At 37.2% G+C, this 27815-nt stretch overlaps 1 protein-coding gene across 1 annotated transcript in view; it reads left to right on the top strand.

Annotated features, from left to right (window-relative positions):
• The window catches only part of LOC139712502 (cGMP-specific 3',5'-cyclic phosphodiesterase-like), a 70599-nt gene extending 47253 nt beyond the window's left edge, over positions 1–23346 (top strand). The window contains exons 9-14 of the mRNA XM_071624318.1: positions 5585–5662; positions 5979–6117; positions 6887–6970; positions 12544–12673; positions 17295–17357; positions 23053–23346. Of these exons, the coding sequence (XP_071480419.1) occupies positions 5585–5662; positions 5979–6117; positions 6887–6970; positions 12544–12673; positions 17295–17299 (436 nt within the window). The 3' untranslated portion in view covers positions 17300–17357; positions 23053–23346. The remainder of the gene's footprint in view (positions 1–5584; positions 5663–5978; positions 6118–6886; positions 6971–12543; positions 12674–17294; positions 17358–23052) is intronic.
• Positions 23347–27815: the final 4469 nt, after the last annotated feature.

Below are 27815 nucleotides of genomic sequence, written 5' to 3'. Positions count from 1 at the left end.
GGACAGCTGGTTGATAGACAAACGAGACTAAACAAGAGAGAGAGAGAGAGAGAGAGAAGGTATTGACTGTAAGTCCTGGTGGCTTTGCTGTTGTATAATTTCTGTTCCAGTCAGGTCTATGACTAATAGCAGGGCACTATAAACCCACTTGCCCAATTGCCTTGGGCAACCAGATATCGGTCAGGCAAGTATTCAAAGGACACACAGGCAACCATCATTTTTCCGCAATGCAAATGTGGTAACTAAATCAACAAAATTACACCAGTTCCTGGATAGATGGTTGCCAAATAGACAATCTGCAAGAAGAAGCAAACACAAGTCACAGCATGCCGCGGCGATCGTTTTGGCTGTGTGTGTCGTAGCAAAAACCTGGCGCTCCGCACCGTGTCTGCATGTGACACTCAGATGTATTTCTGCTTGCCGGTTCTGTTGATTATTTTGTTTACCCTTCTATCAAGATGCTCATATGTCACCTTCCACAGCTCGCCACAAGCTACAAGTAATACCATGTGGCTATCCACTCTTTAAGGCTGGAAATATTTCTGACAGCATCACAAATCAACCTCCTTCATATCATTTGAGTTTCTGTATTTCGAAGTGGGAAGACATATTATATGATGGTAATATGATAACAAATAATTTAAGTCTGTTCACTTCCTGCTGTACTTTTTACACGTATGCATTTTTTCCTCAAATTCATTTTCCATTAGTGTTTATTGTCACATGTTCCAAATCCTGTCGAAAGCACAAAACAGAGTGGATGTGGAATTTTCCATGCAATACACAGACATACTGATGTTTGGCATATTGTGTTTTTATGCGCTGATTTACAACTTTGTGGTTTAACTCTTTATGTGCCATGATGGAAACCCCCTATGTGCCACTTTATTCTGAGACGGGAAAATAGTCATGCTTTGAATAAGAATTCTGTTTGTCCAATTTGTATAACTTCTACAAATTTCTGTTAAGATGGGCATAATAGCAGGCAAAGTTAAAGAGGAATGCCAAGCTTTGTTTTGATATAAATTGTATGACGAATCTATTTTCAATTTTTCTTTTGAATGACCAGTTGCTACATTACTGTAAAGGCACGAATTTTGCACATAAGACCGTGACAGAAACTTAGAATGTACGAGCAAATCTAGTTGGGAATACCGCTTGATAGTCAATCACCACATAGAATGCAAGCCGTATATGAGAGGAACAAAAGCACGAGAAACGCTATCATTGCGCCTCGGGATTAGCAGTGATTAGCGATGTATCGATCGGTTTTGGCGGCTTTGTTTGTTGAGCAGAATATGCGAAGTTGACACGCCGTTGACTGAGTCGGACGTGCGAACGTGACACATAAAGAGTTAATATGCACTGTCATGTATTTCTCTTGCTGAAATATTCTGAGATATATGGCATCATCATTTATTGTGGATTCTAAATAATCTAAAATGTACCCCATCACTCTGGTCTCGGTACTAAAATCCTAAAGTCTGCCAAAATGGAAAAACGTACTTCCTCTGAAGGGCACCATATACTTCACACTGAGGTGAGTGTCGTGTGTGCATGTGCTGGTACATCGATGTTCAGCCAATGAGAGGATAATGTACTAGGGCAAGCAAAACAAGAATATTTTCCGCCATGAAATAATATAAAGCTTTTCAAAAGGTTAAATAATTTTTGAACACATATATGAATCCCTTAATTGGCATTTTTCTCGTAACCCAAATTGCAAAGAAAGAAAAAAAATGTGTATTTGGACATTTGTTATAATACCCAGAACTCTTTGCTCGAGGCTAGCTTCTACACAGTTCGTTGCTGATACTGTGTAATGGTGTGTCTTGTTTACATTCTGTCCAGATCTTGAAGTATGCCAGTGTGAGGCCCTGCCTGACATTATTGTGTCACCAGAATTTGGTTTGTTTTGTTTAGGCCTGTTTTCCTTTCCAAGTCCGACTTTGGGGTGCTATTTGCAGGACAGGCTGTTGGAAAATAATAGTTATTTTGCACACTGGAGAGTATCCCTTTCTACTACAAACATTTACATATCGTCGCTGGGGCGACAAGACCTCGTATCTACAAAATGTCAAATGTTCGGGAGAGCAAAAAAACATGGCAGCCAAAGTACTGTATCCGATGGGATAGACATTCCTTTGACATGCCGTGGTGGCTTCATTTTTGGGGTAAGACATCTAGGATTTGGACAGGACATCACTGAAGTGATTATCTGACCATTAATCCAAAAAAGTCATTTTCACCAAAATTGCAGATACAAGGTCTTGTCACCCCAGCGACGATATTGAACTAATTGCATAATCCAACTAGTCGCTTAGAAGTGATTAGAGTTTTCAGAACAAAAAAATATGTCATAGGGCTATCCATCCCCCGAGTGTGAGTAAATAGATACAAATACAAAATATATTATTTGATTTCAACATTATTGTGTCAAAAGATGATGACTACATTTGTCCATTGAATGTTTGAATCTCCTTTTGTTCAGCCTCTATCCCACTTCTTCCATGGACTAATCAAGATGTGTGACAAGTTTAATGATAGCAAGAACCTCCATGCCTCTTAATGTGGCACTGTATCTAATCAATGCCATATGTACCAAGTAGGTGTAATCAAACTATAATCAAACAGCCATACTGAATATTTTGGCCAAGGGTCAGGGTCATTTTCAGATGGGGGCAATGATGATAGGGCACAATTACTCTTGGAGTTGTCTTACTCCCAGTAATCTTCCTCAACCAAAGCTTAGCAGCCTTTTCAATCCAGACATGAGGTTGTGGAGGTTTTATGATGTTGTGGTATGGTTTAGTTTCTCTCGGTGAATTTGCATACATGTATGTATGCCTGTCGCAAGTCTACACAACTTCAAAACCGTCAATGTTATATGTCATGTTACCGGTCTGTTTCTTCTCTGCCTGAGAGCACCTTGCTATGCCACTATAGGGGATATCTGCTAACAGAGTTCTTGTTAACTGTGAGTGTTGTGCACCTTCTTTTCAAGTTTTCCGGCGTGTAGGATAACCCCTGCCTACAAAATGCTGCCATTTCAAAATCCCTCTCAGATCTGTTCTTCTTCTGTTTATGTCTGCCTCCTTCAGTACGCTGAAGATTCTTGCAGACTGTGTTATTTACAGTATAATACAGTTTATTTACAGATATTTTTACAAGCACATAACAAATATGAAGAACAAAGACCAGCCACTGTTTGAGAAGAGAAAGGGCTGACCTAATCAATTAGTAGATAGGGACTTTTTGCATTAAGGTAAAAGGAGAAAGTCAGAGTTTTTTTTTTTTTTTTCAAGTTTGTAGCTGCAGCTTGTCTGCCTTCGATATTCATGCTCACCCGATGGATCAACTTCCTTTGACTCTGAAGGGAGTCACGCCGGCCGTCCCTGATTTATCTGTGGCTGGCTAGTTGGCGTGTCTAGTGGTGCGTACAATTGAGTGAGATGGGTGGATGATGCTGACATCACTGCGTCCCGTGCGGGGGACATGCAAGTGAGAGCAGCAGAGGGTTTTTGTAACTTGAGCCAGTGTCTGCATAAAACCACATGCCTGTGACTTTACAGGAAGAAGTGGAGGAGTTATCGCTACTTGCAGTCCTCTGCAGCAATCCCTGCATTCCCACAGAGTCCTAAGGGATTTAGGGGTATTATGGTGCCTTTCAGTGTGTCAAGGAGAGAGTGAAATTAAAAAAGAAGAGAAAAATCCTTTCTTAGTGCAGTGCAAAAGAATTCCTTTGTTCATTGCCCAAGGGACAAGAAATAGGAAGTACTGAATTCTGATGAAATTGCTGTGCATTTCTGATGAGTCTGAACCGTCTTACTTTTACAATTATACCTCCTTGAAGGAACAATCACCCCTCCCATGTACCGGTAATGCTTTGCAGCAAGATATAGTGCACAGAACCCTCTCAGTCTACTGTCACACTTGAACAAATTTTACTTCCAAAAGTGTTATCACCTCAGGTCCTCCATCCATCTGTTTGCCCCAGCTCTCATTTCTTTTACTGTCACTTTTACTTGATTAATAATTTACATCATTTTGAAGTTTTGTGCTCTTTTATTTTTTGGATAGGAAAGTACCAGAATTGTTTAAAAGCAAAAGTGTGAGATTTAGTTTGAACAATTTCATTTGACAATTTATGGGATGAAAGACGCTGTGACAAGAGCATGATTTGCATAATGTATGTGTTGATAGCATGAATTATACACATTTACACACACATTACAGTGACATAGACACACACAAACAACATACACACATATACATAAGAAAGATTTAAAAAAAAAACGAAAGAACCCTTCACCCTTACAGATCAGAATCTCTGCACATATCCTTTTAGTGAGTCTACTTTTTGTACAATACATACATTTAAAAAGAGACAAATGTTTGTTAATATATCATTCCAATGCTCTGCAAGTACTTGGTACTTGTATGTAGAAAATGAGTATCTTTTAGTTACCATAACAAATTATACTCTGCGATAGAAATATCTGTTGTTGCAGTATTTTTGTTTGTCCTTGTATCTCAATTAATTTCTGAGTATATGCACAACCTTCTCAGATTTGTTTTTCACTGAAATGTGCAGTATTTTCACATGTGATGACACTAGGGAGCGAATGAATGTTGCTGCAGAATACTGTAAAACATGATATATTCTCGGCATGAAATTTTCGCGAATTGGAGCCGACGGCCTTTTTCGTGGCATGAAATTTTCGCAAATTGCCACTGGCGTTCAATGCATATAGTGTAGACAAGAAATTTCACGTGCATTTTAATTTCGCGAATCTTGGCGCTCGCAAAATTCGTGAAATTAAAATGCACTTGAACATTCCTCGTTTTTCAGTAGTTACAATTTGTTGAAAGAATGTTCAAATCATTCATGCCCATAATGGAGGCAATTCATGTGAGCTGCAGATAATGTTTGCAGTGTCCAGTCTGAAATGCTGTATTTTCTATCTCCTACTTTGGTATTAAAAGCCAGCTGATGTATTATCTATAGCTACTGTACACATACACATTTGTGGTGAAACCCACATGAATACAGGCTGTTCTTGTATTTGGTGGCATTCTTTGAAAAACAGTAGCAAGCAAAATGAATAAAGTCATGTTTAAGTTACATTCCAATCTAAAGTTACTAATGAGGACTAATTCTATGCTAAACCTCACAGAATACAGCAATGGTCCTTATAAATTGTCACTCCTATCAAAGACTTTATAATGTAGCTTCGTTAAAATCTGATTAGAATTTTTGGAGCCTATTGAATGAAGTAGCCTTAAATGATGTATGAGATGCCTCTTCTTGTTGGACACAGACTAATGCATCTGCTGAATGCCCTGTAAATAATTTAAATACATTAACATGTTTACCTTTTTCATTAAATTTGTGCCATTCTTATTTGAATCTGAACAGAATTCAATATATTCATTGATGCTATTCAAAGATATTGAGAATGACTGAAAGTGTTGATGGATCAATTGGGAGGCAAGCATTGCTTCCTGTTCTATCTCTCTCTCTTTTTCTCGTGGATGCTTCTTTGTTTCAGGTTGAATTATTTCCTTCCCTTTTTATTTGCAGGAAGAGGAGTGACTTCTTCAAGCTTGTGGAGAAAGGGGAGAATACATGGGAGGCTGAGGAGAAGAGAGATTTGTTGAGGTAACCTCGGAGAGGATGTATTGGCTTGTAGAAGCTTTTGTTTGGGTGTCTGTCCAGATGTTTTGGTGGGCAGTAAACACAGTGTGCATGTGTGAAGAGCCAGGAAAAATGAGAGAAAAAAAATTAAGCCCAGTTTGAAAATGTCAGCTCTCTGATTCTCCGTCATCACACAGCTAGTGCTAATGCTCATTCTGCACCCTATGGATTCACCTGCCTCATTTGATATCACATTCAGTGGAATTTTCATCGTGTCCATGAATGCAGAGAGTCATGTCTGTGCATTTCTCCCCACCCATCCCCCCTTCATCCCCTCCAGGGGTATGCTGATGACAGCCTGCGATGTGTCGGCGATTGCCAAGCCCTGGAGCATCCAGCAGAGAGTGGCTGAGCTGGTCTTCAGCGAGTTCTTTGAGCAGGGCGACATGGAGCGAGAGCAGCTCAAAGAGGAGCCGATGGTGAGGAGGGGATGGGGTGGCAGAGAAAGGGCATTGCTGGGAGGGGTGGGGGGGGGGGGGGGGAGGGGGGTGAGGGACAGGGAGAGAGAGGGGGGTAGATGGGGGGGGGTGAGGGAGCTAGAGAGTGTTGGTACATGTAGATGGGGAAGTGAGGGAGAGGGAGAGAGGGGATATATGGGGGGGGGGGGGGGGGGAGTGAATTTGATCTCATTACTGGTCTATTGGTGCCAACGAGTGGCATTCTGAATTCCTGCATATGGAAAATGATTTTAGATAAGTGGTTCAGTCTAGTCAGCAGGACATTTATCTGTACAAGAAGGGAGTCATGTATGGTAAACCTCAGATAGATCTCAGTGACAGAGTCTGTATTCCTTTTGAGTATTTCACTAAACATTTGAAACTTCTAGTACAGGCAAGTGGAAAACATAATCATTAATTAGACAATTCTAACCAAATGCAAGCATCATTTTGTGATATTTATGTAAAGCATATATTGGGGCATATAATCCACTTTGAAACTATTGTTTCTGAGAGCTAGGTGTGTACTGCATGAATAGCATGTGCTATTTGATAAACTATACATGTACGGCTAGAAGACTCGGAAGGAAATATGTTTGTCTTGAAAATGTCAGGGTATGATCCAGATACGTGGGATGATCTTTAAAAGGTGTTTTCTCAGTGAGGGACACGTCTGCGGTAGAGAGCCGCCAAGGAGCATAGACGAGGCAAATGGCATAAAATGTACCCCATCTGATTGACCTGTCCCCAGGCAATGATGGACCGCAAGAAGAAAGACGAGCTCCCCAAGATGCAGGTGGGCTTTATCGATGGCATCTGTATGCCGGTCTACAAGGTGAGAGCTTCGTTCCTTTTCCTCTCCCAAATCTCATTCCCCCTTTTTTTTCTTCTTCTTTTGAATACCCACAACCCATCTCGCCTTTCCATGGGCTTGTCAAAAGTTGACAACCATTTTCCAGCAAATAAGAAAGTGTACATTGCCAGGTGAATATAAGCATGATGATACTGCCATGCTCTGCAGCCTGATGAATGCAAATCAATTGCTGCAAAATTAAAACACAACAACTACACTGTAAATAACATTTATGGCAGAGTGCTTTTATATTGAAGATATTTATACATTATGTTTTATTTGAAGCAGTGGCCAAGACGAGCTATGCCTTCAAAACAGATCAATGTTTCCATGACATGTAGCTGATGTTCTTTTATTGACCTGCTCTCTATGGCCCCAGTAATGAAGCAGGTTGGACCTAGGGTGGTTGTCCACCCATACCTTCTTGTTAACGATCGATCTGTTGTTTCGTCTTTCTTCATTACACATTGATTACTCCAGCCAACCTTTTCCAGTATCAATCTTATTAACTCTCACATGTCTCTAGATGTGATCCGTCTCTATCGCCATTCTTGAAGCGTATCATGTGATACATGTATTGTTTCAACTGCATTTCATATGTAACAAGTTCATGATTTCCCGCATTCTGAACTTTTTTAACATGCCCAACTTGATTTTGATAATTGAAGCAGGTTTGTGTCCACATACATTTTTAATTACGAACTGATTCCTAAGGTAATGCTTTATGGACAAGTCTCCTCAGCTTGAGTATAAGTTTGCTGACAATGCTCAAAACTACAAAGAAACTGATGTAAAGAATTGAAAGAAACTTAGATAGTAGAACTCCTTGTTATTATAGATATTGCTATATGTACAAATTCCCATTTACAGGCATGGGTTTTGGCTTGGAATAACTTAACAACCAAACCGTGGACATCGTCAAATATTTGGAGAGCGTTACTGCATGGTTACATGTATTTCCATTGATATGACTCGATGTCATACTGGCAGCCAACAGACCACAAAACCTGTCAAAAGTGTAATACATTTATGAGTGATTACATCTGTCAACGGGATACATATATCTAGCCATTAAGCTGTATATTAAAGAATGGCAGTGCTTTTATCGATTAAACCCTATATCTTGGAGTCAAAATTGTGGATTAATGGAAATGTCAGCAACGTCTAATATTGTGCATTTATCTTTTCTTTTCTTTGAATGCTGAGAAAACTTGTCCGTAAGAGACGTGCCTGTACTGTTTAAGTAATTAATTATTATGTATGAAAAGCGCTTAATGAACCATGGTCAGTTTGTCAGTGAAGTACGTCTGATACAAATTCCAAACTTGGTGGCCGCATTTGAGCCAAGATATGTGTTTTATGTCAACCAGAAGGGGAGCAAACAGACATGTTTTTTAAAAAAAACCTTTATATCCCATCAGAGCCAATACGTCAATATGATTTTTTGAAGACTTTATTTGAGAAAATGTACATCATGAAAAGTGTTCAATATGCATGAAAGCATGAAAATTGTGAGGGGGGTCTGGATGGGGTGCAATGTTTAGTTGCTGGCACCTGCACGTTCAAAAAAAGAAGAAAACAAAACAAAAGTGACAAATTATTTTGAGACCATTGTATAAGGCTGCACCATGTGTCATATTTGGCATCGTTGCTCCACTGCATTGTGCATGCATTCATCTTGTGAGTTGTCCCATCCACATGTATATTATTGAGAAGATTGTGATAAGTACTTGGCAATTTATGTTACATAGTGATAATCTCACCGATTTCTTGTGAACATGAGAGTGGTCAAAGCTATATAGAGACAGAATAAATTGTATCATGAAACAAGTAATATTTGTTAAATTGTCAGATGTTTATCAACCTCACAATGCCAATCTCACACTTTGCTCTCAAGAAAATACTTAATATGAATGTTAAGTTAATTTACCATAAGTCATTGATATGTTTCATAACCTTATATTTGTGTTGCAGCAGTTCAGTAGAGAATATAATGTGTTGACGTTACCTTGCTAAATGCTAGTGTACCGTAGAATTTAAAATGAAATATGTAATGTGTGGAGAGACCCAAAATATATCAAACTTCATAAAAAGTGAAAAACCATGAATTTGAAAATGTGAGTGTGAAGAAATCTCTCCTCTCATGTCAATGCTTGTGTCAATTGATTTTATAGTAAAAATTTGATTTTTAGAATAACAATAGAATGGCTTAGCCCCTGCTGTAATCACAGTATTAACTGTATACAGGTAGTTTGAAAGTAGCTGACTTGTTACTCTGTGCAATGCAGCAATGTTTTCTCACAATAGTATTTATTTACATTACTGCAAAACCAGAAATGTTCATGTGCATTTTAATTTTGTGAATTTCGTGAGAACCAAGATTCGTGAAATTAAGATGCACATGAAAGTTCTTGTTTGCACTATATGCATTGAATGCCGGTGACAATTTGTGAAAATTTTATGCCTCGAAAAAGGCCGTCGGCTCCTATTAGCGAAAATTCCATGCCGCAATTATTTTGTGCTTTACAGTATATCTTTTTAAAATCAAATATTGTGGTATGCCATTCATGTTTCCCACCACCACACTCTTGTTGATTTGGACACCTTATCACTTCCATGAAAGTCCATTGTATATAGCATGATATAAATTACATATATGATGTGAGAGAAGATATGATTCTGAGACATGTATTGCTGCTTGTAGCTGGTACAATATTTAGCCATTATATATGCTTTTAAATACATTTTATATATTGTTTATTTATAACTTTTTGTGTTTAGGCAGAGGTGCTCAGTGAGGATTCTGTACTTAATTCTAACAAGTATTATTGTGTTGTTGTTAAATCCACCTCAATGTTTTTGTTTTCATTCTATCCCCTGCTTCCATCGATCATTCACGGCACCGGTCACCATATTTGTCACCTGTGATTTCTGCTACTACCTCCATTCCCCATCCTCTCTGCTCTTTGGTTTGATGTCCGTCAAATCCTTTCACCGGTCACTTCATGACTAACTGTTTCCATTTTACTCTCATTGTTAACGTCTTCTCGTGCTGTGGGGTCAAATCTGTTGCGTGGCCTAACTATTGTCAAATTTCATGAATGCATGTTTTGATGTGCTTGTGAATGTGATGTTGAGTGATTGTCCTGTATGTATTGATGTGCAATGTAACATCATTTTCAATGTGACGATCTGGCCATACAATCACCTACACTTAAACTCTAATAACACATACTAACTGTTCAAAAAATTCTGTACAAATTCATTGTAATTGTGATTTTAAATGCATGCACCTCAATGATATAAAAATGATATGTTGATACGATGACAATCAACATTTTGTACAAAATTTCACCTTCAATGTCAGCCCCTTCTCAATCCTTTGGTATATTGTTTTTAATATGTGTACCCTTTTACCTTTTATGTTATGTCTAACACTTTTCTCACATGTGTATTAACACCACAAAACTTACCAAATCTGCGATGAAATTGTGCTACTATTACTTTCAAATGGTGTATTACACTGAATACATACTTTTGTCAAAATGCTATACTTATTATACTAATGACTGATCACATACAAATACATTTTGGTAATATTCTGGAATCAATGCTTATTTTTCTCTGCATGTCGTGTTTGCTCCCCTTATTCTTGCTGTGATAATTAACTGCTGTGACCCTCTGCCTAAATATATAACTGTATTCTGAAATACCCCGAATGCATTTGCACTTTTGATTTTTCTGTTGCTCTGTCAATTGTTTTCACACCAAATGTGTATGCTTTCTCTTTCCGCTTCTTTCTGTCACACTTTTCCTGCCCCTTTCCTTTGCTTGCTCTGGCTTTGCTCTTTCCAATCCTATACCCTCACCTTTACCCTTCCCTTCAAAATTTTAAAAATAAAAAAATCCCAGATGTTTGCTGATCTGTGGCCAGAGCTCAAACCACTTGAAGCAGGAACGCAGCGCAACCGTGAAAACTGGAAAGCTTTGTCCGAGGGAAAAGATCCAGATGGTTAGCCAAAAATATATATAATAAAATGCAACTAAATCTTATCTTTTTTGTTAATTTTGTTCACAGCAAACATCATTGCTTATCATTTTTCTTGTTGTTCCACTATTTATGATGTGACTGTTCTGTCGTGTACTTTATCTGTTATTAAGTTGAGTTTGTTTTTCTACTTTTACTTTTCTTTTTTTAATGTAAAATCATTTCATCTTGAAATGTCATTGTTTCCATTGTGGTTGAAGTTTGTTTGCTCATTTGTTTTGTTTGTGTGTTTTTAGGTAAAGCAGTCATTACAACCATTTAACTGTCGTGGTCCTTAATTTGACTTTTCTCTATTCATCACATCCAGGCAAAAATGTGAAAACATGCTAAAAGCTGATATGTTTCATATGTCTCATCTCTTTCTTTTTATTTCTCTGATATGCCTCAGATGTTTGAGTGTAGATAAAACACTTCACAAAGCTCATACATACGTAGGGGCCAGTCCCAACAGCAAATATACCCAAGTCGGCACAGGACGACACATTTCATGTGATGCATAACGCGTCTGATGTCCTGTGAGGGTATCCGTGTTATGTCTTCAAGTGTCCTGTCCTGTCCTGTCTCTTGTGTGTTGTCCTCTGTTTGCATTCATTACTCCACTTCAAAACTGATCTTGTCTGCTGTACTAACGGAATGCTTTGCAGGCTCGTGCACTTTGGGAGCTTTCTGTAGTCTTCCTATCATTGAAACAAAGGCAAGAAGAACGAGCATGTGGATCGCTTTCTTGTTTTCTGTGATTTCCATGTGATTGTATCTCATCTGTCACAGTGGGTTTGGCTCTGATGTGGTTTAAGCATCTATACTTTGTGTGCTTAAACATATTGTCTTCTTGTTAATCTGAAAACACGCTATACAAAGAATGGTTCATTAAGATGCAGTGGAATGAGTTGACCATTGGCCCAAAGCATTTAAGAATGAAAGGATTTTGACAGTGACCGTGAATAGGGAACCCCATCAATTTCCAAGAAATACACCATTTTCATCTAGTATGAAGCTTGGTAGTGTGACTCTGTTCCTAAGTAGGAATGTTATATTCTCTGTGGTGAGGACAATTAAGTATCAAATATCATAAGAATCATTTTAGGCAGACCCTGGTATTATGCCAAGTCTTGGGAAAAGAAAGAGGTAGAGACAGAGAGTCAGGGGAAACAGAATACCTTTCTTGCACCCTGCAGGAAAACATTGTTCACTGACTTCTGCGTTTGACATACTCCTCTAAATGAATGACTTGGTACAGAAAATTTTCAATGGCATTTCATTGTGCATTGATGGCATGTTTCTTTCTCATGCATTCTTAAAGTAATTTTACCAAAAAAAGTCTATTTGTATTGTGAAATGCAGTCTCAGTTATTAGAAAAAAAAAAAAAGAAGAAGAAAAAAAAAAGGTGAACAAAAGGAAGGAAATTCAACATTTAAAAGATAAACCAAATCCTGACATGATATGAGTTGAATTTTGCCTGTCTTGTACCACTGCGGCTATGTGCTCATATGAAAACCGTCCTCCCAGAACTTTGCCGCATTTGAGCCGGCCCTCGGGCCGTTGCTGGACAGGGTCGAACATAACCGTCAGGAATGGAAGAGTCTGGCGGACCGCTACGAGCAGGCCAAATTGCATCGGCAGCAACAGGTTGATAAAGGTTAGAGGTGGAGTATGAAATGTGACACAGTCTTTGCAAATAAACGAACAAACATGAACACACCCACAACTGCCCACACACACAAACTAAGCTGGCCGTAGTGAAATGCTTCACATTCGACGAAATAACTGAAACCTGCACTCGCTTGCCACATTAATTACTTTCTTTAGATACATAAAGTGAGTACTGGTCTATGTCAGTTCAGTTCTTCCAAAAGATAGCTAGTATAGTTTGAAACTGAATGCAGCGAGTAACTTTGTAGATCCCAGTGCCCTGTTAAATTGTAGAGTACAAGCACAGCAAGGAGTAAATGACCCATGCCATAATTTCCATTTCCAGTAGCATCCAGCGGTGGCAGATCAACCCCAGTGTAGACAACAAAAACCCACTGTGCTATCTTGCACAAGTCATCACTGACCTCCATACCTGTGTGCCAAAAACACTAATATCCAGTGCGGTGCACGTATTTCATGTCGGGAGCAGCAGCGGCAAATTTTTGTCGTGCTTCATTAGATCAGTGATTCCACTTCTGCTGTAGATATGAACATATCCATCCGTTCACTTTATTCCATAATATGTGCTGTGAATATCATTTATCACTTGAGATATTATGCATAATATATATACCCACACAATGCAGTATGTAGTAATGTCGTAGTGTGCTATACTGATGTGTATAATCACCCATCACTAAATGTATGTGCTGAAACCGTAGGGCAGTGGTACATTTGATAAAAGTAGTTGTGTGGTCAGTGCTACAAAGAAAAAAACAACAAAAGTTATAAGATACTACTGGTAAGTTTATTATAGAAATTGGCATGAATTCTGATGATAATGCACTTAAAACACACACACACACACACACACACACACACACAAGAAGAAATAAGATGAGAGTGTGGGTAAATGGCCTTGCTGGTAGGACTGAAACATATGATTTATGGTTGTACTTATTGGTCATGGATGGATAGAATGGCATTACCCTTCAAATCATATTTCATTGTAATGTAGGATCAGTGGATTGTGGGAATGTAAGCACATGCAAAAGAGATGCATTGAGAAATCTAGACATTGCAGAAAGGGAAACTTGGGAGGCAGGAGCATATACAACATTTATAGGAAGTAGGCTTACAAGAGACTTTAGAGGGAAAATATATTGTAATGTTTCTTTTTGTTTGTTTTTTTAAACAAGGAAGTAGAAAGGTAGATGCTGAAGGAAATCTTTCAAAAGTGTTTAATGTGGAGAAATGGTCGAGACAAAATCCATGCATAGAAGATACAAAACTCCTCTTAAAAAATGAATCTTAGAAACTTTAATAGAGAAATGTGACTTTGCTTGCTTTTTCAGTACTGATTATCCCCTTTATTTAGCACAATAACCTAGAGCTTTATCAAGGTTTTTACAGTTGTTTATATTGTTTCACTCCATGTTAAATATACACCTTCATGGGTATTCACATTCCGTCCAGATGAATTTCAGCATAAAGCCATACACGGTCATCCACATTATACAGACATGCATACACAGCCATGTTTGGAATTCTTTAAGATTGTTTTCTGAATTTTGATGAACTCTTTCTCTTTGTTCTCATTTCACACATACTTATTTCATTTTTTCCCTAATCTCATGGAAAACCATAACAAGCGTGATCCTTGCATTTGTTCTTGATTTGTTGGTAATGTCTGTGTGTACGTGTAATCACGTTTTCTGTGCTGTGTTCTTCATGTGTTCTTGTTTATTCTTAGTCAAAGACAAGGCTATACTGAAAATAGGAACTTAATGACTTTTCCCCGCCATATTTTTTTTTATAGGAACAATAATAACTTCTGTTTTTGCAGATTTCCTTGAAATTACATTAGTTTGCAGAGTAAATTGCGCAATTATGATGTGGAGATGTATATGCCAGGATTTCACGATTAAAGATTAAGGCATTTTTTTTTCTCACGACTTGAAATTAGGCTGTTGTACAAACATGAAGAGCATAAAGAATCCAGTTCCAACAAAACAAAAAAGCAAACAAACAATGAATCTAATAAAGTCTTCATGCCATACTGCACCTGTGAGCAAATATTTGTTCTTCCAAATTTGCAAACCAGTTGCAGAGTCTAAAAATATGCTGTCTAAGTGTCATGAGAGCTCCTGTTATAAGGTGATCTCCAGGTCATGTGTAAAATCTGTAGGAATATCAGAATGGTGTTGGGAATTAGTTACTTTAATGGAGGACCTCAACTTGAAACCTCTATTAAAAAAAAAAAAACACACACAACAGCATTCAGTTGTGTTGTGTATTAAAATACACTATCAATATAACATAAGAGAACGTGAATAAAAAATACAGCGCTGTCAAGTTCCTGTAGGCTCTCTGACAAAAATAAACTAATTCTAAACACTCAAAAAAAAACAAAAAACAAAAAGATATAGAAGCTACCCAGATTCAAGAATTGTTAATTCCTATGAAGATGCATGTATATTTTGAGAATCTCCCTGATAGTAATAGCTTGTTGAAACCTCTGTGTTTTTTTTATGTTTGATCGTTGGCAGCCCTGGAAGTATTGTCTTCATGTTTGTTCTAGCTTTATTTGATGAAAGTTTTTTTTTTTTTCCCTATGTACATTGTACAAATAAACATGTTGGTGGTGTTACAATGTATGTCTACTAGTAATATAACCATACCGCCTTAGTTTGCCTTCTTGATATAACTGGAAATACTTTGCAAACAACAGTAAGTGTATTTCACAAATCATTGTGCTAGGTAGATGCTTTGCTGTGCTTGCATTTAATGATGTGTGTCTTCTACATGTAGGAGATATCATAATGTTATGACCTCTCTATTTCTTCAAACAGTGTGGGAGTGAAAAGTAAGTGTTAGTTTGTAGAAATTAGTGTTGACATGGTACCATACATAGACTAACATTCTAGGGCTTCATGTTCCATTACAGACACAGCCTACAGACTGAGATTTTGATTTTCAAATCATGAATGCCAAATTTTATCATAATTTTGTTGGAGAAAATTTTAACAACATCAAATAATATGGTGAACACGGGAGTGAGTTTTGATCTCTTAGTTGTCTTCATTCTTCATTTGCATTCACATACCTGGATATGGGTTTTTAAAGTACAATTCTCCTCTTTCATTGAGTTCAAACATGGCTCATTAATGCTAACTATGTTTGTTGTGTGAATTAGCCCTCGTGTATCAATTTGGTGCTTGGTAGATAGAAAGACAATAACTGTACAAGTGGAAATTTTCTTGCAAGTAATTTCTTCTTCTTTTTTGCGCTAAGATGAAGTTCACATATTGTTCAATTTGTGGAATCAGAATATAAGATGTTATCACGTGTAACAAGCAAAACAAATTGTGTGCTTTTATTTTTGTGCTAGTTTGATGTCACACGAAATGTGCAAAATTTTCCACATAACAAAAATGTCTACTTTTACAGTAGGAAAAAAAAATTAGATAGTGGTATGCTGCATGCAATTTTTTGATGTCGTGACAATAATGATTAAAGTAGCAATTTCTACAACAGCAGCTGATAAACCTTGAGGGTATCTGCCAATTTCCATGGTGTTATAGTAGGGTGCTATCACACTGGGTATTTTATGGCACCAGACCCCTGGTACATGTATAGTTCAACAGCTTTAGTCATATGATCCCTGGTGTGTAGTACCCCTTGGCTGATCAAAGCATAACTTCAGGTCTTATAGGCACTTACCAAAGTAGAATTCAGTGGCCGAAAGAGTGCAACTCGTTTTGTTCCATGGACTAGTGTGGAACCAAACAAGATCATTCAGAGGAAAGACAAAAGGTCTTAACCATAATTGATTCCAAAAATGCAATTTATTTCACTGACCTCATCATGCCTATGCTCTCAAGTCTTAGTGTTCCATTTTATGGCATTGCATTCATTTCACATCTGTCCAATCTCCACTACTCTGTCTGTCACTATCTCAGGTACGGTTTCATTCATTTATAAACAGAGACGTCACCAGTCAAATGTTTTCCTAGTGCAAGAACATCTTTCATCCATCTTCATGTACAAAACTATTCTTTAATTTCTGAACCTGAAACTACTGCTCATCTTTTTGAATTTCACATACTTGTACATCAGTCTTGTCTCTGACCCCATTCACACTTGAGAAATAAGAACGAGCTTTGCTCAAATGAGAGTATTCTAATGTGAATTGGCAGAATCGTATTTGAAGGTCACATTTCATAATTCCTCCATGGAGAATGGGGACTCAATCCAGTCAAGAACTAGCCACAGACTGGGCAGTCTGTATACAAAGCTGCTGTAACAGACCAGAGTGCAGGGGCAGAAACAGAATCACAAATCAAAATGCACCTGCGCAGTGACAAACAGAGTATATCTTTCAGTGGGGCCTCGACATATCTCTGAAACAACTCTTATCTCTTGAGTGTGAATGGTTCCATAGTCATTTTTCTTTTATCTCAGTCTTCAACTGCTCTTTCCTCTCACTTCAAAAATAAACAAACAAACTATTTTGGTAACTATATTTATATATATATATATTTGTGTTCTGTTCATTCTAACAACCATCCCATACACACCCGTCCCCATACTTCTGGCGTCCTCACACATCCCTTCACTCGGAGCAGACTAGCTTTCCCATCCGCGCCGGAATCTGCTTACACGTGCACCCACAGACGCAGATAATTTCCGTAAGTGTCAGGCAGAACGTGTTCTCGGTTTGAAGTTTGTGCAGCCCCCTTCCACGCCTGCCCACTCTGTATTCTTCCCCCACCCCACCCTCCCAATATGCTTCCCTTGATTGCATTAAGAAGAAAGACAGAAAAACATAACCTGATTTCTTGCAATATCAAAAACACTGAGCTTGTGTCTGCAAAGTCTGACAAACCCACCTGAATAGCAGAAATGTCCGGAGCCAAATACATTCCCCTCCCCAAATGAGTGTTTGCTCCTCTCTCTTGAACTTTTATTTGCCTTCTTTTAATTTCTTCCTCATTTGTTTGTTTTTGGTTGGTTTGTTTGCTGTTATGTACACTCACTCATAGAATTCCATTGTAGTTGCTTTCTGTACAATACCTGATGTTTTGACTGGTTCCAGTGTCATCTTGAAAAAAGAAAAATAGTGACAACTACACGGAATGAAGTGCTTGTTTCCCCTTCCCACACAATTCATACGCTTTCATTCGAGCATACCGAAGTAAATCTTGTTACATGTGAGTGTAAGGTACGAGAGTAGCAGGAAGTCGCGAAGTAGCAAATTTGTTTAGCCATTCTTTTATCACAGTGAGGTTTTTTTTTTTTTTTTTTTTTTTTTGCTAAGTGACGTTCATGAGAATGCTTGTTTAAGTGAATTGACCCATAGTTCTTGCTTACTCACAGAGGCATCTACAATAATACCTCTTCTGTTCTCTTTTGTCATTTCATCTCTTTCCTACTCTTTTCTTTTCTCTCACCTTCTCAATCTGTATCTGTCTGTTGGTTTCTCTCTCTCTCTCTCTCTGTCCATTTCTCTCACAAATGTCCTCTAGTAACTTAATAATGCTCTTGCATTATTCATGCACCCCCACCCCTGTTTACCTATTTGCACTCTATTCATTTTTGTATCAAATAGCCACAGGAAAACTTATGTGAAGCATTGCTGTGTGTTCACACTTCTACTCATCCAAACATAATCCTATATTTTTATCGAATGTGAATGAATTCTAAGCTGATATGTTTTCACTTTAAGAGCTTCCAGGTAAGTAGAGCTAGATAAAAAAGAGGCGTGAGGAGAAGGCGTAGTTTTGTCGTTATCCTGTAATTCACTGACAGAGAGAGAAGAACTGAGCGTAGTGCATTCTCATTTAGTCAGTTACAGTTTCTCCCAGAAGCACACTCAAGACTGATGTTCGGTGTTACCACTTCCCTCTTGTGGTCATATTGTTGAATGAACGGTGAAGTGACACTGCTGTAATGGCACACCATTGTGATACCTCATGTTACCTCTTTACTCAAGTAAATCCCCACCCTCCCCCCCCCCCCCCCCCCCCATACCACACCCGCATCTCGTGCTGCACATATATGCATATTTGAATTGTCAGTGTTATATTGACTTTTTGCTACTATATTACACCACTGGCCTGCCACACTGAAGTGGAAAACCCCTCATCTGAGAAGCTTCAGAGATCTTAAGCAGGAATTGGGGCATGAAACTTCAGTAATCAATTTTGGATCACAATATAATGTTTGCCTGATAAAAAAAAAAAGGACCTACATGTATATGCAATTCTTTGAGTATCTTAGCTACATGAAATATAAGGCTATAAAGGATATAAAGATATACGGGATATATTTTCTGTCTATCCGTTTATCTCTTTATCTTATTATCTTCGTATTGATTTATCTATCTTTATATCTGTTTTTTAATCCATCTAATTTATATATTGATCCATCCATCTCTATATCTGTCTATCTATTGATTTCTGTCTAGTCTATCTATCTATCTGTCTATCTATCTTTCTATCTATCTATCTATCTATCTATCTATCTATCTATTTATCTTTCTATCTATCTATCTGTCTATCTGTCTATCTATCTATCTATCAATCTATCTATATCTGTATCTATCTATCTATCTATCTATCTATCTATCTATCTAGTATATCTATCTAGTATATCTATCCATCTATCTATCCATCTATCTATCCTTCCCTCCCTGTCTTTCTCTATTTTGCCATGATAACCTAATAAATGCCTTGTTTAGGTGAGATCTGGGCTCAGTATTCAAGATTAGTGATTTACTGTAAAGACTGTCTTACCTTTCATATGTTAACCATGCACTGAGCAGACTCAGAGCACTATTGCAGCGGGCTTTGATACCTAGCCCGGACTGCTTGTATAAAACAGAGCAGCACTTGAGTGTGTATATTTTGTTCCATGCTCCGTAGACCTCTGAAACAGTGATACATACTTGGTTGCATCTCTTAGATTTTGTGGTCCAGATGAATTTTGAGACAGCTGTCAAGGGACTGCTAAAACAAGTACTGCAAGTATGCCACACCCCATAACCTATTTATCAAAGGCAAAAGAACCAGTAACCCTCCCCCCCCCCCATACAAACAGCTGCCGTACAACAGCTAGTATTCATAATTATCCCTGTAGTCACACTGTAGTCACAAGCATCCCTTAAACTTTGCACACATTGCACACAACTTTATCCAGTGTCCCTGAGAAAATCTTTGCCGATTTGTTCTTTATTTAGAACAAAAAGAGAATGCAAACCCCCCCCCCCCCCCCAAAAAAAAAAAGAAGAAAAAAAGAGAAAAGGTGATTAGACATAAATGCCATTGACAGATAGTGGAAATGAGATAATTTGTTGCAATGTTGTAACTGTTGTGATTAGATCTGTGTTCATTTAGTATGTTTGTGAAAAAAAAAAAAATCAGGTCAATATTATTCATGTGCTAATTGATATCCATGCTTATGCCATGAGCTTTGATATATATACCATATATGTTATATGGATCCAGGGGAGGCTTTGGTAACATTCAGTTTTAAAGTGATATCATTTGTCCCTTGAATTATCCTTTCAATTCAGAAACATTCAATACATTTTCCATTCAGTGTGTGTATCATTGCAAGCTATAACGACCAAGGTTTCCTGGCTTTCGTTTGTGTAAATTTGTGGCCTAAATCTACGAGGAAATAATGCTTGTGGAATATTGCTCTTGCTCATCTCAAGCCAAATTAAAGATCTGAGCTGAGATTTCATAGAAAAGTGGTTCAAGGGGACTCATACTCATTCCCATTTATTATGACAGCACAAAGCTTAAGATGTTAAATGGTGAAGCTAAGAGAAGTTCTCCTTCAGGCTGATGTGACTCTATGTCATTTGTGCGAATTAGGTGAAGGTGAATTTAATCATATGTACAGGTGTGAAAAATCAATCAGTTTGTTTCTGTATCACAAAATGGTATGCACTGAAGCAATTTTGCCTCATAAGATCACTGAAGAACAGTGCATTAGGTGGGCTAGAGACGGAGACAAACAGACAAATGCACTGACAGCAGACAGACAGACAGACAGACAGACAGACAAAGACAATACAATAGAAAGATGAGGGTGAAATTCTGATATAGCAGCAAGGAAGTCTGAACAGGGCATAACATATCCTGACTACCAGAATTCACAAAGATGGTTCAAATTTAGTCTGTGGATGACACAAATTTCCTATACACAAATATGCATGACACATTGCATATGCCAAGAGATATGTTATAATGAATATGCAAAGACAGACACATTAACAGGGTACCACGGTATGCCCGTTTCCACACCCGTTTTCATCCATGGACTGAATTTAATTGATGGGATTTGATTTAAACTACCTTCATGAAATTTGGACCGTGATGTTAGATGTCCAGGTTGTAGTGCTCAGTCGAGTGGCCTTCAAGTCCTGAGAAGATTTGAAAAGTGATGTCTCTTTGTTTCTTGTCATTCTTTCAGTCGATCAGACACATTTCATAAATATCTTTATCGATGAGCTCCAGTGATGTGCGGTCGTCAGCACAAACACCCAGTGACTCTGCCATCAATGTTAATCTATTTTGTGGGGGTTATAAAGCACGAGTCAGTGGATAATGTGCATCCAGTCTTTCAGTGGACGAGGAATTACCCACTATTTCATGCACGCCTTGGCCCTTGACACTGCAACAACTCTTGGATGCATCACTGATTCCATTTCAGCCTATGAAATTTGACAGTCCCACTATGGCAGATTTGACCCTCTGAAGTGTTTTCATAGTGGAACTGGTGACAGAGAACTTGTGAGAGAGAGAGAGAGAGAGAGGGAAAAAAAAAAAACTATTTTCATGTTTTCATTTTGATTTCTATTTTCATATGACATAATCATGTCATTTAAGCAATTACACTGTATGCAATGGCAAATGCATGGATTAATTTTAAATTAACTTGATGGTTTATTAGAGCTGATAAGTGCTTGTTTTTTTCTTGTTTGTTTATGTGTGTTTGTGTGCTTTTGGACAGCATAGTACCAGCAATGCTGCTGATCGTTGAAAGAAACAAATGATATGGCGGGGGGGGGGGGGGGGGGAAATATGCTGAAATGTGTGGTAACATGAAGGATATTGAAGTTTGCATCTTTATTTGTGATGTCCCTCCCCAACATTATAATTCATATTTCATTCCAAACATTCTGAATGCAATGTATCACAGGCACTTCTTTACTGGCAATTTTCTTTCTGATGGATGTCATTGCATGACACTAACTTCAGCTACAAGTTATATTGGTTGGTAGTAGGCATCTGAATACTGATTTTTTTTCTTCTATTTTTTTTTTTTATTCGCAAAATTAAATGTTATCATTAGCTTTATACCTGTGTTGAGTATGACACTGCACTGCACTGCCATGAGTCTCGCATCATGCTCATCTCAGGTACATGTATTAACAAACTGGAGACAGTGCTATTTGTGATTAGATTGAAGTCACTCTTTGCAATTTCCCCATTCTTTCCTTATTTGGCATGGCTTGACGTCGTGCTGAAAAGTCTGAGCTTCATGTTTCACAGCATTATTTTTGTAAATGCATTTTATCAAAAAGTGTTTGTGTAGTATGCATGCATTCATATTAATAACACTCTATTATTATTATTATTATTATTATCATTATTATTATTATTATTATTATCATTATTATTATTATTATTATTATCATTATTATTATTATTATTATTATTATTATTATTATTATTATTATCATTATCATCATTGTTTTTTTTATCATCATTATTATAATTATCATTTTTGTTATTATTAGTAGTAGTAGTAGTATTATTATTATTATTATTATGAGTATTATTATTATTATTGAAGATAAAGAGTGTCTTCGGTCTCGGAATGTAATGAAATGTTCTAAAAAATATATATTGTGGTTGCGATAAATGGTACAAAAAATAATGTGTTGAATAATCAGTAGTCTCTAGACATGAAGCATATGCGATTGAAATGTTTATATTTTATTCTTTGTTTAAATTTCTGTAGATTTTGTGGAAGGGAGATTCAGCCAGTGAAATCATAAATTTGAAGGGCTGTTAAAGAGACATAAAATGATAATGTGATATGAAGCAGTCGTAAATTGTCAATTAAACTACAGTGTAGTCATAAACAAGAGTAAGTCCTGCTGAAATGTATAATCTTTAAGTTTCTCTAAAGGTGTGTATGTACTGGAACTGAATGGGGAAGTTATAAAATCTGTGTGGAATGATTTGTTGAGTCATTTGCTGCAATTTCCCACCCAGTCCCACATGATTTTGCTACCCTTTCTCCCCAATATTCATGTCCCCCATTTTATTACACAACTCTTACATAGGATGTTCATTTCCTTTTTAGATTGGCGTAGCCTCACTGATCTCCCCCTCGAAACAAGCAGCAGCAACAACAACACAAAAATGGCGGACAGCTCACCAGGGACGGAAACAAAGACCACTGCCAATCTCCCACCACCACCAGAGGGGTCTTCCAGGGCGTCACTAACGGGCAAGAGCGGGTCGGGCAGCAATCTCGGAAGTGCCGACCTGAAGAAGCGTGCCTCACGGATGAGCCAGCAGTACAAAGAGGCCCTGGCAGCCAACAAAAATAAAAGCTCCCTCTGCTCTGTCATTTGACCGACAACTTAATCTGACTTCCAGCCACCTCTGACCAGTTGGGGGGGGGGGGGGGGGAGGGTGGTTGATATAACCATTATGACTACAATGCTAGATTAATCAACCAGCAGAGGTTAAGTTTCCAAGATCCTTCCCTTATTCAGGGTAATACCTTTTGCATAAGTTTTATGTTCATACAATGATCTTCCTACAACCTACGAGACAGACACAACTTTATTCTGATTTTGGTGATGTTGGATCAATGCCGTTTTTCAAATATTGTCTGATCCATAACTTGAGTATTTTGTTGTTTCTTGATTATGAAATGTTCTCCAGAGATATGTTCCTAAGTATTCCAAATGAATTTAATCGTAATGAAAACATATTTGTGAATTTTTAACACCAAAGAGAATGCTCTTCAGAAGAGACAAATATGTCAAGCAAGTCACAGATTTTTTTTGGTTGTCTTTTTTTTTTTTTTTTTTCTTTAATTCCTAGCTCAGCAAACACAAAACATGTATTTTGAAACAATCGGTTATGTAACAGTAATTTCATGTTCATAATTAATATACCAATCCACTGCTGCTCTTTTCCCTGTCTTGTGTGTTATTCTATTTCTGAACACAAGATACAAGAAAAAGAAAGGGTCCAGTAATTCCGATACCTTCTGAGCATTGTAATAAAGTTCCTTTGCTTTCAGATACAAGACCAAAGTAAACAGTTGAAGTAGTGTTGTAATCCAAGCCTTGTTATGCAATTAACATATGAGATTAGAAGGATATTTTTTTTTTTTGTACAAAACAGGCAAACATCTCCAACAATACACTTTCAGGTATGGTACACAGGTGCACAAAACATTCCTGCTGGTTTTACCTCTTGGGGACTTGACTCCCTGTTCTATTGGTCACATGCAAACAGTTGGATGAATGAAAACCAAAGTATGTGCTACTAGTCAAATGCTGATAGTTGGTTACAACTGTCATAAATCCAATGCCCACGTGTTTGCAACTCAAATGACTGATGCCGTTTTTTTTTAATGTAAGACTTTCTCCTTCAGTACTTCAAAAGATGTCGTCAACTCAGTGGAGTGTAGGGATATTTGGGATCTAAATTGACAGAAGGCATTTTTTCCTGTGCCCTTGAAGTTAATCCGTGCCATTTTTTCTTACTTGCTTGTTTTGAGGGTGAAGTAAGGTATGTATTTTAGAGAAGAGTAGACAATGTTTGATGCCAAAGCAGATGAAAAAGCAAAACGAAACAAAAATCTTATTCAAAGTATTGTTGTGCAAATGTGCAATTACTGGGTTCCTTGCTTTTACTACATCTGTGATATGTCTCTTCAAATTTGGTTACTTCTTACTGTGAGTTGTATATCTTGTTTATGGTATGTTACAGAGAATTTTACTCGTAAGTTGAGTGTAGTGTGTGAATGCGTACACTTGCTCATTTGCACCTGATCATTTGTCACTGCGACGCTTTTCGTACACTACCATATGTACGTATTTTGTTGTACTTGTGATGCGTGTGTGCTTCAATTATTGCAGCCAGCTTAAGAGGATATGTGTAGCACCTAATTTCATGCCAAAAGCTTGCCACTGGGGCATCTATTTAAAGTACTTTCAATCTGACAGGATGCATGCTCTTTCTGAATATTCTTTCATTTACTTAATAGTAAGCAGTAAGGCATTCAGTACTCTGACATACACAGTTCAGTTTTTCTTTTGTGTTTATTTGTTGTGTTGATGGGCATGCTTTTTCTGAGGCAAGGCTCAAGCGTACTTGAGTTTTTATGATTTGTTTTCTAGTGTTTTATGAAAACTGCCCGAACAAAAAATAAACAAAAGAAATTGTGGGAGTGAGCTACTAAGGGAAAAGGACCTTGATACAATGCAATCTCACAATCTTTTAATAATACACCATTGCACTGCTACATCTTCGAGTGCTTTAGCTCACAAGATAATGATGGCCACTAATGGACATTTCTTGGAACACACAGAAGGATATATGTTTTAATTTCTATGTCACTTCAGATGCTAAGACACTTTACTGATTATCTAAAACAGATCGTAGTGGAAATCTATTCAAAAGATGGAAAGGAAATGAGCTTGTAAAATTGCAAAATTACGTTGTGGATATTGCTAAAGAGTTCCTTTTAGCTGTAGATTTAAGCATGTATCAGACGTAGCTTAAAAAAATTTTTGTTTCTGTTCCCTTTGGTGTGGGATTGAAAAATATCATTATCCATGTTTAAGCTGGCATTGCTACGTTTTGGTATACACATCCATACTTCACTCAAATACAATGCAATCTTTTTTAACATTGCACGTGTGAGTTACGACATTATTGCTTACTACTACCATTCTTTTTGCTGTTATTTCTAACTGCTATGAGCTGTGACATTAAACCTCAGAATATTTACATTTTCATCAGGGTGGATTCATGTCTAGCAGTTAAAAGAAATGTGTGACATCAAATAATATTTTATGTGTAAATAAGATATGGACATCTATAAAATATATTATATGTGTATTGTTATTACATGCATTTGTGTTATACAATATATTAGAAAAATGCCAGGACAACATTGTTACTTTCATGTTTATGCAACTCGTTAGCTTTAATTGTAAGTTATATTTCTTTCTTGATTTTGAATGCAGATGTTTATCTTATTTAATTTTAACAAAAAATTGTATTTATGAAAGATTCAGTTCTTATGCAATATAATTGCTTGGTAATTTACTGAATATGTACATGTAAAAGCCATATCTGTACATATCTTGGTTTTGTAGATAGACAATGACTTAAAAAAGAAATTCATGTTTGATTTATTGCATATTTTGTTTTGTAAGAAACACTGATGAAATATTCAGAAAAATGCTATGCATGGCAATAATTTCAAGAAATCTAGAATGATCTTTTGAACATCATACAATAGCAATACGGTTGGTATATATCTACAGTTGAAACTACAGCCTAACCAGAATTCAAAGAGTGTATATTTGTAGGTAGATTTACTGACTATTGGTCGCTTTGAATATACTGCCAGTATAATGGTTTCCAACTCTTTAGAGGATGAAGTGCGTAACAAACTCTAATATGATTTGTTTGCTTTACTCTACCATGTCATATATTTCATGGCTGCTTGTATGTACTTTTGAGAGTGAACTCCTTTTTACGGCTGTCTTTCCTACTAAAAGAAAAAAAAAACATGAAAGCTTTCATTTTCTTTTGATGGTACTACCATTGTTTTACAGCACTTAGAAACAATAACATCAAAAGCAGATACCCATATAGGAATTACAATCACCCCTCTAGAATAAATCATTTTAGTGATAATGCACATTTGCAGGAATTTGGGAAATAGTGGCAATCTCTCGTAACATTATATCTTTCTGCCTTGGAGGTAGGAGGTATCTGATATTCCGTGTGATTGATTTTGTCATCATTATGTGTACATGTCTACTATGTGCAGTATACCGTGACATCTTTATTACTACCCCAATACATATCTAATGACCGGTACATTAATAATACTTTTCTCAGCATAGCATATTGCCTGTAAAATCTAAGAGCATATCAAGTTGTTTAAAGAGTAAAATGATTCTCACATGGTGTAGTTGCAATGCAAGGTAAATTTATTATTCTGTCATTGTGTCAACAAGATATGAGACTGGAATTCATCCCAAGTTAATGCTGTTTGAAAACTAAATTTATTTTGTTGGTTTTTTTAAAATATCCTTTGTGAGGTAATTTTTATTTTGCAATAATTTAATGCTAGAAGAAGAAGGCAGCCATGCTGTTAAGGGTTGGAGCTAAGCTCACAAGACATGGATGAGTTTTTGTATGGTTATCTCGTTCTATCGTTCACATTGAAATAAAAATGAATTTAAAAAAAAAGTCTGACACACCAGACTGAGTTTTGATTGACAAAATCACTATTCCCTTGTATTTGTAACGGAATGTTATGAATGTTGGATTTAGCATATGGTTCAGACAATACAAATGTTTGTGTTTCCATTTGACAAACTTCTTTATTGTGTCCTTATGTTCTCAGCTTCTGATGGGTGCCTGTATGCATGGGTGTTGACACTGATATGGTCCTACCAAGGAGGTTCGAGAAATGGAGTCACAAAAGTCTTATTTGCTTTGATCCCATGCTCGAAGCCGCCACTCAAAAATATTTGAAGTATGTGTCAAACTGGATCTGCCGCTCAGATGCGAAGACAATTGACTCGTGTCTCATTGCATAATCACCAGCCACTTTCCAAGGAAGATATGTCTTTGTGATGGTAATTACTTTTCGCTAACCCTATTTACAAACGATGGGTGGTAGACAATGGTAAAGGCACGTGTGTGCGCAAATAAAAATTGCTCAAATATTGCTGAAATAGATATCAAAATTACTTGACTGTACGTGTCTGTATGCTAATCTGACATATTAATTTATAAAGAACTATACTTGAAGATGATACCATATTAGCTTCATTTGGCGGAAATAAGGAGAAAAGT

This window comes from Diadema antillarum, unplaced genomic scaffold, assembly GCF_040938485.1.
Source record: "Diadema antillarum isolate AM-2024a unplaced genomic scaffold, OU_Dant_1.0 seq00001813_RagTag, whole genome shotgun sequence".
In the NCBI taxonomy this organism is placed as follows: Eukaryota; Metazoa; Echinodermata; class Echinoidea; order Diadematoida; family Diadematidae; genus Diadema; species Diadema antillarum.
This window is presented reverse-complemented; position numbering and strand designations above follow the sequence as displayed.